General features: G+C 40.7%; 1 protein-coding gene across 9 annotated transcripts in view; it reads left to right on the top strand.

Annotated features, from left to right (window-relative positions):
* The first annotated feature begins 1362 nt into the window (after nucleotides 1-1362).
* The window catches only part of LOC118395235 (unconventional myosin-IXb-like), a 79500-nt gene continuing 67713 nt past the window's right edge, over nucleotides 1363-13149 (top strand). For 3 of the 9 annotated variants that reach the window (XM_052463947.1, XM_052463946.1, XM_052463945.1), the window contains exons 1-2: nucleotides 1364-1704; nucleotides 11721-12616. In XM_052463947.1, the coding sequence (XP_052319907.1) occupies nucleotides 11798-12616 (819 nt within the window). In that variant the 5' untranslated portion in view covers nucleotides 1364-1704; nucleotides 11721-11797. Of the gene's footprint in view, nucleotides 1705-2415; nucleotides 2721-11720; nucleotides 12617-13149 lie in introns of those variants that run through there. The other 6 variants (XM_052463948.1, XM_052463941.1, XM_052463944.1 and 3 more) reach the window with 5 other exon arrangements.

Genomic DNA, 13149 nt, shown 5'->3' with positions numbered 1-13149 from the left:
GAAAAAGAAAAGGAGAGCCATACACTCTAGGAGCGCAGATCCAATTATGGAAAGGACAGGCCACCTGTTAAATTAGCAGGAATGTTATTTAAAAGACTTGCATGTTCCGACACACGGGAAGATTACCCTAGATCACACTCCAGAGCATTATAGTTTTTTTTCTTCACTCCGGTGCCTGGAACACGTGTGTGTGTGTGTGTGTGTGTGTTATAGAATGTGTAGTACAGGGCTGTGTACTCCGGTGCCTACTGATCTGGAATCAGTGTGTTTCTTTTGACTGCTGGCTCAGTTCAGCAGGAACGGGAGTGGCGTCCAATGTGACATCATCATCTTCATCATCACCATCTTCATCATCATGTTATTATCATTATCATCATGTTGTGCATTGTTCGACAATGCATGAAACAGCTATAAACATGTGATAAATATGCCAACACCTGTCTTGTCTTGTTCTGCACAGTATCCCAGGCAACCCATCCATCTAGCGAGACTACAGTATGCCAAATGGATTTAAAAAACCTTCTCATCTTGATTGTGAAGTTTTAATAGAATACAGTTGTAAAGAAAGTGTCTGCATATGTGTCCTTTAAGTAACTGTTGCCAGTCAGTGCAAGGCATAACAAAGAGTCAAATGTACAATAAACGGGATAGTGTTACACCGGCAAGGAAGCTAATCCACGGAACACAACAACCAGAGATTAAACTGATTGTTATTACACACAAAAGGACTTGGTGGGTTCCAAGAAAGCTATGACATCATACTGAATTATGTCACTTACCATTTTCTAGCACACCAGGGTTGAATTGAAATTAAACATATCTTTGTGGAAAAATACATCAGATTCTGTGTCTAAATTCAGTATTTGATTACTAGAGGAGCAGTGGAAGTACAGAAAATGATACTGAAATTAATATATCTCACTTTTTATTTCATTGCAAACATTTATGAATGAATGATAATATTTGCTGTAGGCCTAGGCTAGTTATGTCATTCTCATTAACCCACTGATAAAACATACTGTGGGTGTTCTTATAGAGATGTTGGTTTCAGGGCGAATAAACTGCATATGCTTCTGAGGACAAAGGGCAGAGAGTTTAAAACAGGATGTTATCTTCTACAATAAATAGTTTCAGTTTCAGTTAATCTGACTAATATAAAATGCACACACACTCCATGTTTTTCTGTTTTATTGACGAAGCAGACGCGCTCATGATCAAAAAAGGGTATGATGCCGCTTTCAAGTGCTGGTTGGAACTAGGTCACTCGAAAATGTCCGACAAGCTTGAAAGCGGCGCGTGAATAACTACAACCAGTTAGCAAGTCTAATATTTTCGAGTTTCCAAATTACGTCAACGCAGCATGTCAGCCGTACCTAACCCATAGATGAAAGCGCGTGAACAGACGATACAGGAAATTACAATTCGCAAGACCTAGAAACAACTTTTCAAGAAGCTTTTCGACCATTCACGTTGGATTAAATGTTAAGCGTCCAGCACTGCAAACCAACTAAAGTATTGTTTATTTTATTTTTTGTAATAAGGACGGGAACACCTTTTTTCAATAACGTTTCGGTTGTGCAGGTGAACTAGATTTTTTCTTATCAACTTGTTTTGTAATGCTGGTGGATAAGGGAGCTTCCCTTTGTCAATAATGTTAATGTGTAACGTTACTACAGGATTCAAATAAATGGATCGTTATGCCAGGTGAGGAATAACATTTGATTAGTATTTATGTTTAGGTGTTAAGTGACTTTGTGGGTGTATAGGCTACTGTATGCAATGGAGTCTGGTGGTTGCCAATACTCACAAAATACTACTGTAGTCAAACTAATGGAGTCCCACCTCTTCCCAGGTGAATTCCACAGGTATATAAAACTAAACAGTACTTCATATGGCCACCAGGTGGCCTAAACTCTTACATGCAAATCAAATCTTTCAATCCCAAAGAGACAGTAATAGCTGTTAAAACGGATAGGCCTATGGTAAAGAAAAACAACACCTGTTGTCATTCTGTTTGGCAATGTAAGTAGTAGACTTTAGGTCGGTTAACGTTGATAGAACTTTAGTTGACCGAGTTTGTTGCCATTTCTGTTTTATTGAAAGGGAATGATACCGCGTTCATGTCCTGATCGGAATAAGGAAACTCGAAAATGTTTGACTCGCTTACTCAGTGGTTCCCTACCAGCGGTACTAGGAGAAGCCTCATGAGACCATTATTCTATTAGTAAAATGCACATGGGGTACTCCGACAAGAGCAAACTGCAGTTGTTCGGTACAGTAACCGAAAAAGGATGGGAACCACTGTGCTAACTTGTTGAAAGCGGCACTTGAATAACTACAACCAGAAAACGAGTCCAAACTTTTCGAGTTTCCAAATTTCGAATCGTGCGTAAACTCAGCATGTCACCCGCACCCAACCCATCGATGAAAACGCGTGGACATAAAATATAGGAAGTTACAATTCACGAGAACTTGTCAAGAAGATTTTCGATGACCATTACAGTTACATTACGCGTCCAGTCACTGCCAACCGACTAAAGCATTGTTGCGTTTATTTGTATATTTTGCAATAAGGACGGGAACACCTTTTTTTTCGCTCACCTTTCGGTTGAGCTATTTATTTTCTTATCAACTAGTTTTGTACTACTGGTGGAAAAAGGGAGTTCCTTGTCGTCAATGTTCATATGTACAGGGTAAAAATAAATGGACCATAATGCCAGGTGAGGAATAACATTTGATTAGTGTTTGTTATTACATAGCGGGACAATTCCTAGACTTAGCCCATTCAAAGATGCTAACTACTTATAGCGCAGTGACTATAGTCGTCTATCTTCTGGCAGAGGTAGTTTTGTTGAGAAGGGTGCAATTGCCTCCTGCAATTATGGGCATTCCTGTATCTGCAGGAACCCCTTTTTATACTTCTATTTGACCATTTTTAAATTAGGCCAGGTGGGAGGCGGGGGCGCTCCAGTGCAGTAGGTGGCGCTAATGCACAAAAACGTTGGATGCCAGCCACCGATAAACACCACAGAGAAGGGGCGGGATGACAAAGGAAGCTAGCTGTACACTAGTAGGCAGTGTCGAGCTAACAAAGGACACTGTGCTAGCCCTAAGGAGGACTGTGGTACACAGCAGACGGGAGGGTAGGGGCGACACCGTATGTTAGCTTGCAAACTGACGTGGATGTCGATTATGGCACCTCGCCTCTGATTCAGAGGGGTTGGGTTAAATTCCGTAGACACATTTCAGTTGAAGCATTGTTGTACAACTGACGAGGTATCCGCCTTTCCCTAACAAACTTCCGTACTTGACCGTGTCCCGTACATGTGACCGTATTTTAGCCCCCCTAAAAATGTATACTTCCAGGTCAACTGTATTATGAATATTAACTTCTCCGCTTTCCAGCAAAACCATTGACGACGTGACCTTCATGCTTGCCCGTCTCTGCATGTTTGAAGAAGGGAATGGATCTCCGCCTGGTCTTTTAAAAAATGGCGAAGGGGGAAGCGAAGGCTACTGAGTAATAGTGAAAGGGGAGATATGTCGTGTGGGGATTTTTTTTTTACCCGATTTGTCCAATTTATCACCTCAAAAATGTGTATGAAACACTATGAAGAGTTTTTATATATTGTGTCATTACATACCTATTTGAAGATTTGTGTCGAATTTGAATAGGGTTTTTAGGGTGGAGCTAAAGTTATCACACATTAAACTGGCTTTGCGAATCATGATTGGCTTGCAGTGATGACGCGAAAATTATATGCATTCAGTTGTACAATTGACTCGGTATCCCTCTTTCCCTGTCTTTTTTTGTGGTTTTTCTGAGATCATTACCTATTTTTATTTTTTTATAAACCAATACAAAAAGTACATGAGGGAACACACGTGTATATATAGATTATAAACAATGGACAATCGAGCTAGGGGGACAATCGAGCTACCCCCTAGCTCGATTGTCCATTGTTTATAATCTATATATACTTGTGTTCCCTCGTGTACTTTCTGTATCACATTACAATTACACAAGGACCTTGAGGGACATACATACATTTACAATTCTAACAGCTTTTTTGTTAGAGTATTTAACTGTCTTAAAATACAGTTCAATTTCTTTTTGTAGGGTAAGAACATTTGTTTTTTGTTTGTAAATTTACATTTGTGTATATGAAATTTGGCCAAAAGAACAAGGAACTTAATTACATAAAATGTTTCGGCTTATTTCTATCGTATGTAAAGAATCCAAGCAGTATATCTCTCCACAATAGTGTAAAATCTTCATAAATGTGTTCAATTATAAATCTACTGATGCCTTGCATGAATACAATGCCAAAAAAGATGCAACACTGTTTCTGGGTGGTCATTACGAAAGGAGCAATTTGAGTTGATGTTTTCCTTAAACTTCTTCATATAGTGGTTGGCAGGATAATATTTATGAATTATTTTAAAGGAAACTTCCTTAATTTAGTTAACAAGTAGGTATGTGTGTGGCAACATCCAAACTTTTTTTCCAACCGATATTATCAATAAATCCATTCCAATAAGACATGACATACAAACATCCTGCTGAAACAAGGTTCGTATAGCTCTGTGTGTTGAATGGACCAAAAGAGAAACAAATCTTTCCTACTGATGAGTCAAAAGGGTCAATAGAAGGTAGGCTATGAGGGTCCGGTCTTGACAAGTTCCTGAATAACAGAGCAACACCTGAGGGAATGGCGTCTAAAACAGTTGCAAAATCTTTAGGTGTTACAGGGACCTTCTAAAGTGATAAGAATATTTCCCTGTCCTTTTCACTTTCTTGTATCTAATCTGCAAGTAAAGCGCGTACGATACGTCACAGTGTATCATACAGCGTCAGAGGGGTCCGTATTTTTCAACTTTTCTCGAATACTATTGGTCTATTACCATGTCAATCAACACTTGAATAGAAACTTCGTTTACACTATGTATTTTAATGCCAACAGTCTAACAATCGCATTTTTATTTGATTTTTTTTATCGCATTCTCGTTTGAATGCCGTGGTATGCAAAATCTGTACGGAACAGTGTTGGCGACTGTTGGCTAGTACAGTGTTTCCCCAACCTTCCACCTGCTTTGCTAGCAGGAGGCGGGTGGCGAACGGTACTAGACAGTGAGTGTCCTGTGGGGCACCATATTCCCACTGTTCTGTTAACGACGAGGAGGACAGGTGGGAGGGAGCGAAGGACATTGTCTGCTGGTATCGCTCACACTAGCTAGCAAGTAGAACTCTGTTACACAGCAGTCAACGGGGTCAACACCATGTGCTAGATAGCTAACTATCAAGATAGCTTGCACACGGTGTCAGATGACCGGTAGACAGTGTCTTTCACCCCACCCCCCATGTTTTTTTCCATTACACAGGAGGCAGGGCAAAACCATGTGCTAACTAGAAAGCTAGTGGGAGGGATGTTCATACAGGAACCATTGGGGTGCTCGATGAGGGTGGTGGGGTGTTGTTTATGAAGGACCCAATGGGATGCTCGAGGGAACTGCAGGAATGCCCACATGCAGGAATGCCCTGAATTGCAGGTTGCAGTTGCACACTATTGGTTTTTTAAAGAGCCCCGAAGCCTGTTCTAAACGTTAACATGCATCACTTGCGGTACAGTTTTGGAAACAGGAGGAACGTCTTTCATATCAGTGAGAAATAATTTGAGAAAAACAAAATATAAAATTATCAAACACCTTTTTTTAGGGTTAGTCTTCCCACACAGCCATATTTCCATGTTTCCGCATTTGTTTAGAGTACGGAAGAGCAAGTTGAAAAATGCTGTTGGCTGCAACTGTTCAAATCAGTTAAAACAGTGGACAGTAAGTTTTTATATTTTTTGCATTTGTGAAATTCTTTTTATGTGATATGAAAGTATAGGGCTGTTTCTAGAACAGTACTGCAATTGTGGAACCCCATACCGGTCCTTGGGCTATAAGAAGCAACATTAGGCTCATTTAGTTCATTATTGGGCTAGGTCATCCCTACTATCCGGTGCCTTTTCTGTCCCCCGGAAATATAACCTCTTATCATCTCTCGTGGATTCCAAATAGCTTTAAATATACAGTGCATTTGGAAAGTATTCAGACCCCTTGACTTTTTCTACATTTTGTTACGTTAGAGCCTTGTGGACAACATTTTTTATTTAATTTTTTATCCTCATCAATCTACATACAATACCCCATAATGACAAAGCGAAAACAAGTTTTTAAGAGATTTGTGCAAAAAAATGTTTAATAATAATAATACCTTATTTCATTGAGGTATTGTGTGTAGATTGATGAGGGGGGGAATTAATCAATTTTATAATATGGCTGTAAATGTAACAAAATGTGGAAAAAGTCAAGGGTTCTGAATAATTTCTCAACTGTAAAACTAGGTATAGTTAACCATAACTCAGATATGGATCTCAAAGGGAATTTTATGCATTTCGTCTTTTGTAGATGTAGGTGCTTTTGCCATGTCCCCGGGTCCTATTCATCAACTTCTATGAGAAATATAAGCCATCAAATAATAAAATATTAAATCCTTCATTATTTTATTATCCTACTTAAAATCTAAACTTTTTTCTGAATTATTGTATTTAATATTATTATGGTTTTCTGTGTGTCCCTGGACACTTTCTACCCTGTTAGTTTATAGTAATTCCCCTTAAAAAACAGACCCTTCCCACAATGGCATCATGTTCAGGAAGTATCTTAGAATTTTGGGGGTTGGAAAACAATAGTGGAAAGCTAAATAAATCATTATACCTCAGTGAAAGACATATGTCACGCAGCTAAAGTTTTACAGGGATGAACAAATGATCTTCAGTCAGTCTTTCTAATGAGCCCTTCCCAGCTTGATAGCGGCAGGGTAGCCTAGTGGTTAGAGCGTTGGACTAGTAACCGGAAGGTTGCGAGTTCAAACCCCCAGGTACAAATCTGTCGTTCTGCCCCTGAACAGGCAGTTAACCCACTGTTCCCAGGCCGTCATTGAAAATAAGAATGTGTTTTTAACTGACTTGCCTGGTTAAATAAAGGTAAAATTAAAATACTCATGGCTAGAAACTTCAATGATCATTCGAAACTTGTCTGCCTAAATTGGGACATGGGGGAGTCTTCAGAATCATTGTTTTTATCTGAGTATTTTCTTTTTTTGATGTAGATGTTAATGCCGTATTTATACATTCTGTTAAAATCACTATAATAAATGTTTTAGCTTTCACCCTGGCCCGATATTAGCTACACTATCTAGCTACTTTCCCCTCCTTATTGCAGGACAGCAGCAGGCAAGCTCACCAGCAGATCCGACTTGCTTGCTTACAATTGCATTAGGGTCAGACAGGCTTCCTGTGTACATTACAACACAGCAGAGGTGACATGAGATATGTCTCGGAAAAATGTACCTCAATCCAGGTAGCCTACAATGTATTTTTCTCTGAATTGTCCCATTATTCCAACTGTTACAACGAGAAGAATAAACAACTGCTCGTTTTTCCTGAAAACTGCCCTTTTCAGGAAAAGGGTAGCAGAAGTCACAGCAGTAGACTACGGTAGGGATTAAAACCTGTAACCGGGATCCCATGACCACTTTTCACAAAAGCCAGGTTTCTAGAAAACAGTTTACTATATTGATTTTAAACTGGTGTCGAGAACAACGCGGCAGAGGCTGGCGACAGTGGAGTGAGGAGAGGAGGAAACTTCCATTGGGCCAAGAAAAAGAGCAGAGAAAGGGAAACTCACCTTAGTTATGATCAACTGAATGGTGAAAATATTGGCCTGTTTTGCAATTGACAATGATGTCATTGTTAACAACTTTGCTCTATCATCATTACTAAATACCAGTTTCACTTGCTGTGAAATTTTTATATAGTGGCGCAGCCAAGTGTTGCAGCTTACAATCTTATTTTGGGAGAACCCTGGCATAGTGGCCATATCTAGATTTTAAATGCTTTAAATGGGCACTTCTGATTTTTGCGGTATTTCCCAGGACTCTCAGATAAATATGAATTATTCCCGGTATTGAAAGTTGTTAAATTGTCTGAAAATATTAATCCCTACTGTACAATGAAATCCATATGGTTAGTACCAATCGGGTTGGAACTGAAATATTTTCCAATCGTTCTATCTGAATGGAAACATCATTTTTTGTTCCGTTCCACTGTTCAAACCAGCAAAATAAAGTTCTAAACCAGTTTGAATTTTTTTTAAAGTTAGTTGATATTGTTCCTTTTTAAACATCTGAAATCACATTGTTTGTTTTCTCCTTTTAGCTCGACATTACATTTCTTCACCAATCAGTGCGGGTAGAGAAGCTTGCTATATGGAGCGGGCAGGCAATTTGTTTACATACATTGGACAGACAGGTGTAGGACGCAAGATGCAACTGATTTTGTGGGTGGGGAGAAGAGCTGGCCATCTTATGACATACATTATTTGACTTGGGCTCCCAATTATACCTACGGAAGAACAGCTTCAATGAAGAAACATTCAATGTCTTTGAACTTCAGAGTGTTTGCTTAATGTTGGACCAGAGCTAGCTGTGTGTGCAGATTAGCACCAGAATTAAAAACATGTCTTACCTTTTTGTCGTTATTAAATCCAACGTGAAACATGATAACTATAGTATCCTTAACGAGCATTGAAAAAGTTGACCCATTCTTCTGTAATTAAAAATATCTATCATTTCTGAATCACGCTTGTACAGTCAATAGGCTAGTAGACTATGCTCCGGAGAGGGAGGGACTTGAAGCCTACACACGCACATACTGGCAATCAGGCAGACACTGGAATACGTTTCTGCGTGACCGAGCGAGGGCTTTGCATAGGCGCTTTGTTGCATTTGTTGTGGGACTGGAAAACATGCTTGGAACGTAAAATAACATTAGTAATTAACTGGTTCCAATGTTTTCAAAATATCAGTACTGTTCGGAACGGTATAGATCACTTTTGTTCCCGGTCCTGATTCTTTTCCTGTAAAAATGTACTTATTTTTCTGTTCTGTTCCTTGAACCGGTTCCAACCCCTGGCACTAGTACCAATATCACAAGTTATTTATTGTGTAGGCTGCCATCCTACTCGAAATATAATCAAGTGGGATGGAACAAATTGGCCACGTTAGCTACTGCCAGCGACATAATACAGCTGCTCGGTGAAGGAACTACTGCCCAGTGGGAAGCAACAGTGGAGTGGGATGCACCTAGACACAACACCGTTGCACCGGTCATTCACACGAGCTTGTCGTTACGTTTGCTAATAGGCATGTCAAGGTGACATACAGATGGTGATATATACTGCAAGTTATTTCTCCCACCCCCATCAAAATAAACAACTTTATTTTACAAGTTAACTACAACAATGCTTCTGTTGCCAGCATTAAACTAGCTAGTTCGGAAGGGCTCCGCAGCAACTGAATGCAACAAATCTGTCTCCACTCAATTAAGCTGTGTGACATACATCATCAATTTTGGCACCAGGAGTGTCCGTATAGCCATTGCTTTATTTTTACTATTTTCTACATTGTAGAATAATAGTGAAGACAACAAAACTATGAAATGACACACATGGAATCATGTAGTAACCAAAAAAGTGTTAAACAAATCAAAATATATGTTTGAGATTCTTCAAATTAGCCACCCGTTGCCTTGATGACAGCTTTGTACACTCTTGGTATTCTCTCAACTACCTTCACCTGGAATGCATTTCCAACTGTCTTGAAGGAGTTTCAACATATGCTGAGCACTTGTTGGCTGCATTTCCTTCACTCTGTGGTCCAACTCATCCCAAACCGTCTCAATTGGGTTAAAGAGCCTTTACACAGCCTGGAGGTGTGTTGGGTCATTGACCTGTTGAAAAACAAATGACAGTTCCACTAAGCGCAAACCAGATGCGTATCGCTGTGGTAGCCATGCTGGTAAAGTGTGTCTTGAATTCTAAATCAATCACAGACAGTGTCACCAGCAAAGCACCATCACACCTCCTCCTTCATCCTTCACGTGGGAACCACACATTCAGAGGTCATCCGTTCACCTACTCTGCATCTTACAAAGACACGGCGGTTGGAACCAAAAATGTATCATTTGGATATATTAGACCAAAGGACACAATTCTAATGTCCATTGCTCATGTTTCTTGGCCCAAGCAAGTCTCTTCTTATTAACTTTTGACTGGTACTGTACATGCATGCAATCATTGTTAACAGTTTTGTGTATGTCCCTAACAGTGTTGCGATATGATTGTGTGAACAATCTGCCTATAATTATTAGGATTTAAGTGCCTGAGCTTGACCAATATGTTCTTCTGAAAGTCAAACAACCCTTTTCTGATAGAATACCCCCAAAATGAATTATTTTTTCCTTCAAGTTATGAGGTCCAAAATGTAAGAATGACTCAGCTGTTGAATCTCATTGTCATTGGACAAAATATTATATTGTATGGAATGGAGGTTAGGGAAGTCGTGGGAAAGTTGGTTGCTTGGAGGGAATAGAGGCTATTGTCTTAGTGGAACAAATACTGTAGAAAACATTTGTTCCCTTTTCTGGTGTCTGCATGCATACAGGCTCAACAGACAACTATGCACTCACTTCTCTTAGAAGCTGGGCTAATTTGTTGTGTCGTGTTTCTTCCCTCACTGCTTCAGTGGAGTTCTATACTGTATAGATACAGTATCCTATTAAATCTCTGCAACTATCAATGGCTAAACAGATTTATTCTTAAATTAAAGGGGAGAATTATTGTAATAAGTTCTGATAAGTATTTATTGTCATGTAAATACTTTACTTAGATTGCCAGTCTATTGCCATTTGTAATGTTTACAGTGCATTCAGAAAGTATAAGAGACCCCTTCACTTTTTCCACATTTCGTTACGTTACAGCCTTAATCTAAAATGTATTGAATTAATTGTTTTCCTCATCAATCTACACAATACCCCATAATGACAAAGCAAAAACTGTTGTTGTTTAAAAAAAGAATAATTTGCAACATGTATTCAATATAAAAAACAATACCTTACATAAGTATTCAGACCCTTTGCTGTGAGACTCGATTTTGAGTTCAGGTGCATCCAGGTTCAGCTGATCATCCTTGAGATGTTTCTACAACTGGATTGAAGTCCACATGTGGTAAATTCAATTAATTGGAAATTATTTGGAAAGGCACACACCTGTATAAGGTCTATCTATATAAGGTCTCATAGTTGACAGTGCATGTCAGCGCAAAAACCAAGTTATGAGGTCAAAGGAATTGTCCGTAGAGCTCTGAGACAGGATTGTGTCGAGGCACAGATCTGGGGAAGGGTAGTGTGCTGTGCAGCGACGCTCTCCATCCAGCCTGACAGAGCTTGAGAGGATCTACAGAGAGGAATGGGAGAAACTCCCCAAATACAGCTGTGCCAAGCTTGTAGAGTCGTACACAAAACGGCTTGAGACTAATCACTGCCAAAGTTGCTTCAACAAAGTACTGAGTAAAGGGTCTGAACATTTATGTAAATGTGTTATTTCTTTTTTTTTTTTACATTTACAAACATTTCTAAAAAACAGTTTTTGTTTCGTCATTATGAGGTATTGTGTGTAGATTTAATGAGAAAAAACAGCAATTGTATCTGTTTTAGAATAAGGCTGTAACCTAACAAAATGTGGAAAAAGTGAAAAGGTCTGAATGCTTTCCGACTCCACTGTATCACTGTACTCCTCTGACTCTACCGCATTCTTTTCCCTCTCTCCCTATCCAGTGGTTACATCCTGATTGGGAGAGGGCAGTGCTCGTGAGGTATGCTGGAGAGGTCCTGTTTGTGTGTCAGCCAGCAGGATGAGTGTGTCTGACGGTGTGGTAGGAGCGGCCAGCCTGGACGTAGATCAACAACAACAACAGCAGCCGCAGGCCGTCTTCCTCCAGATCTACCCACGCCTGTCCCAGGACAAAGCAGCATGTTGTACTCTCCAGGTCAGCCCAGGGGCCACAGTGGCCATGGTTATCCAGAATGCAGGGACCACTCTGGGCCTGGACATGACCAGACCGTATGCCCTGCTGGAAGTCAGGCAGGCTGAAGGGGAGGAGAGGAGGCTAGGGGACACTGAGATGCCTGTGGAGAGGGTGTTGCTTTGGCCCCCAGGGGCCAGAAAACGGCATCCCCAGGAGAAGGGGTATTACTTCATCCTCCAAGCCCAGGGAGGTGAAGGGGCTCTGGGGTCAGAGATGGACGTTGGTGGTGTACCTTCATTAGAGGAATATGATGACTTGTGCAGCCTCTCCACCCTGACCGAGGACACTATCCTGGCCGCCTTGCGCCTGCGCTTCTACAAACACAACATCTACACGTACGCCAGGCGCATCCTGGTGGCAATTAACCCCTTCAAGTTCCTGCCCATCTACAACCCTAAGTATGTCATGATGTACAACAACCAGCCACTTGGAAAATTAAGCCCTCACATCTTTGCAGTGGCGGATGTGGCATACCACACCATGCTGAAGCAGCAGGAGAACCAGTGTGTGGTGATATCAGGGGAGAGCGGATCAGGGAAGACCCAGAGCACCAACTTCCTGATTCACTGTCTGACGGCGTTGAGTCAGAAGGGCTACAGCAGCGGGGTGAAGAGGACCATACTGGGAGCTGGGCCTGTGCTGGAGGTAAGTGTGTTTGTGTGTGTGTGTGGGGTGTTAGGCCTGCTTCGGAAGCAGCATTCCTTTGCAGACAAGTAAAAGGCCCGTTCAGTGGCGCATAGTTTTTATCTCCAGAGAAGGTTTTGTGTCAGCATTTAAAAAGCTGTAGTGTAGCCTTAAAAACCAACAAATGTGCCGAGGTGCTTTCAAGGGTATATGACTGCAGTAGATATACACTACATGAACAAAAGTATGTGGATACCTGCTCGTCAAACATCTCATTCCAAAATCTTTTGCTGCTATAACAGCCTCCACTCTTCTAGGAAGGCATTACACTAGATGTTAGAACATTGGTGCGATTCATCCCAAAGGTGTTCAATGGTCAGGGGTCTGTGCAGGCCAGTCACGTTCTTCCACACCGATCTTGACAAACCATTTCTTATGGACCTCGCTTTGTGCATTGGGGCATTGTCATGCTGAAACAGGAAATGCCTTCCCCAAACTGTTGCCACAAAGTTGGAAGCACAGAATTGTCAGAATGTCATTGTATGTTGTAGCCT

This window comes from Oncorhynchus keta, chromosome 15 (genome assembly GCF_023373465.1).
Source record: "Oncorhynchus keta strain PuntledgeMale-10-30-2019 chromosome 15, Oket_V2, whole genome shotgun sequence".
NCBI classification, from domain to species: Eukaryota; Metazoa; Chordata; class Actinopteri; order Salmoniformes; family Salmonidae; genus Oncorhynchus; species Oncorhynchus keta.
The sequence above is the reverse complement of the archived record's forward strand: the minus strand, read 5'-3'. Positions and strand labels throughout refer to the sequence as shown.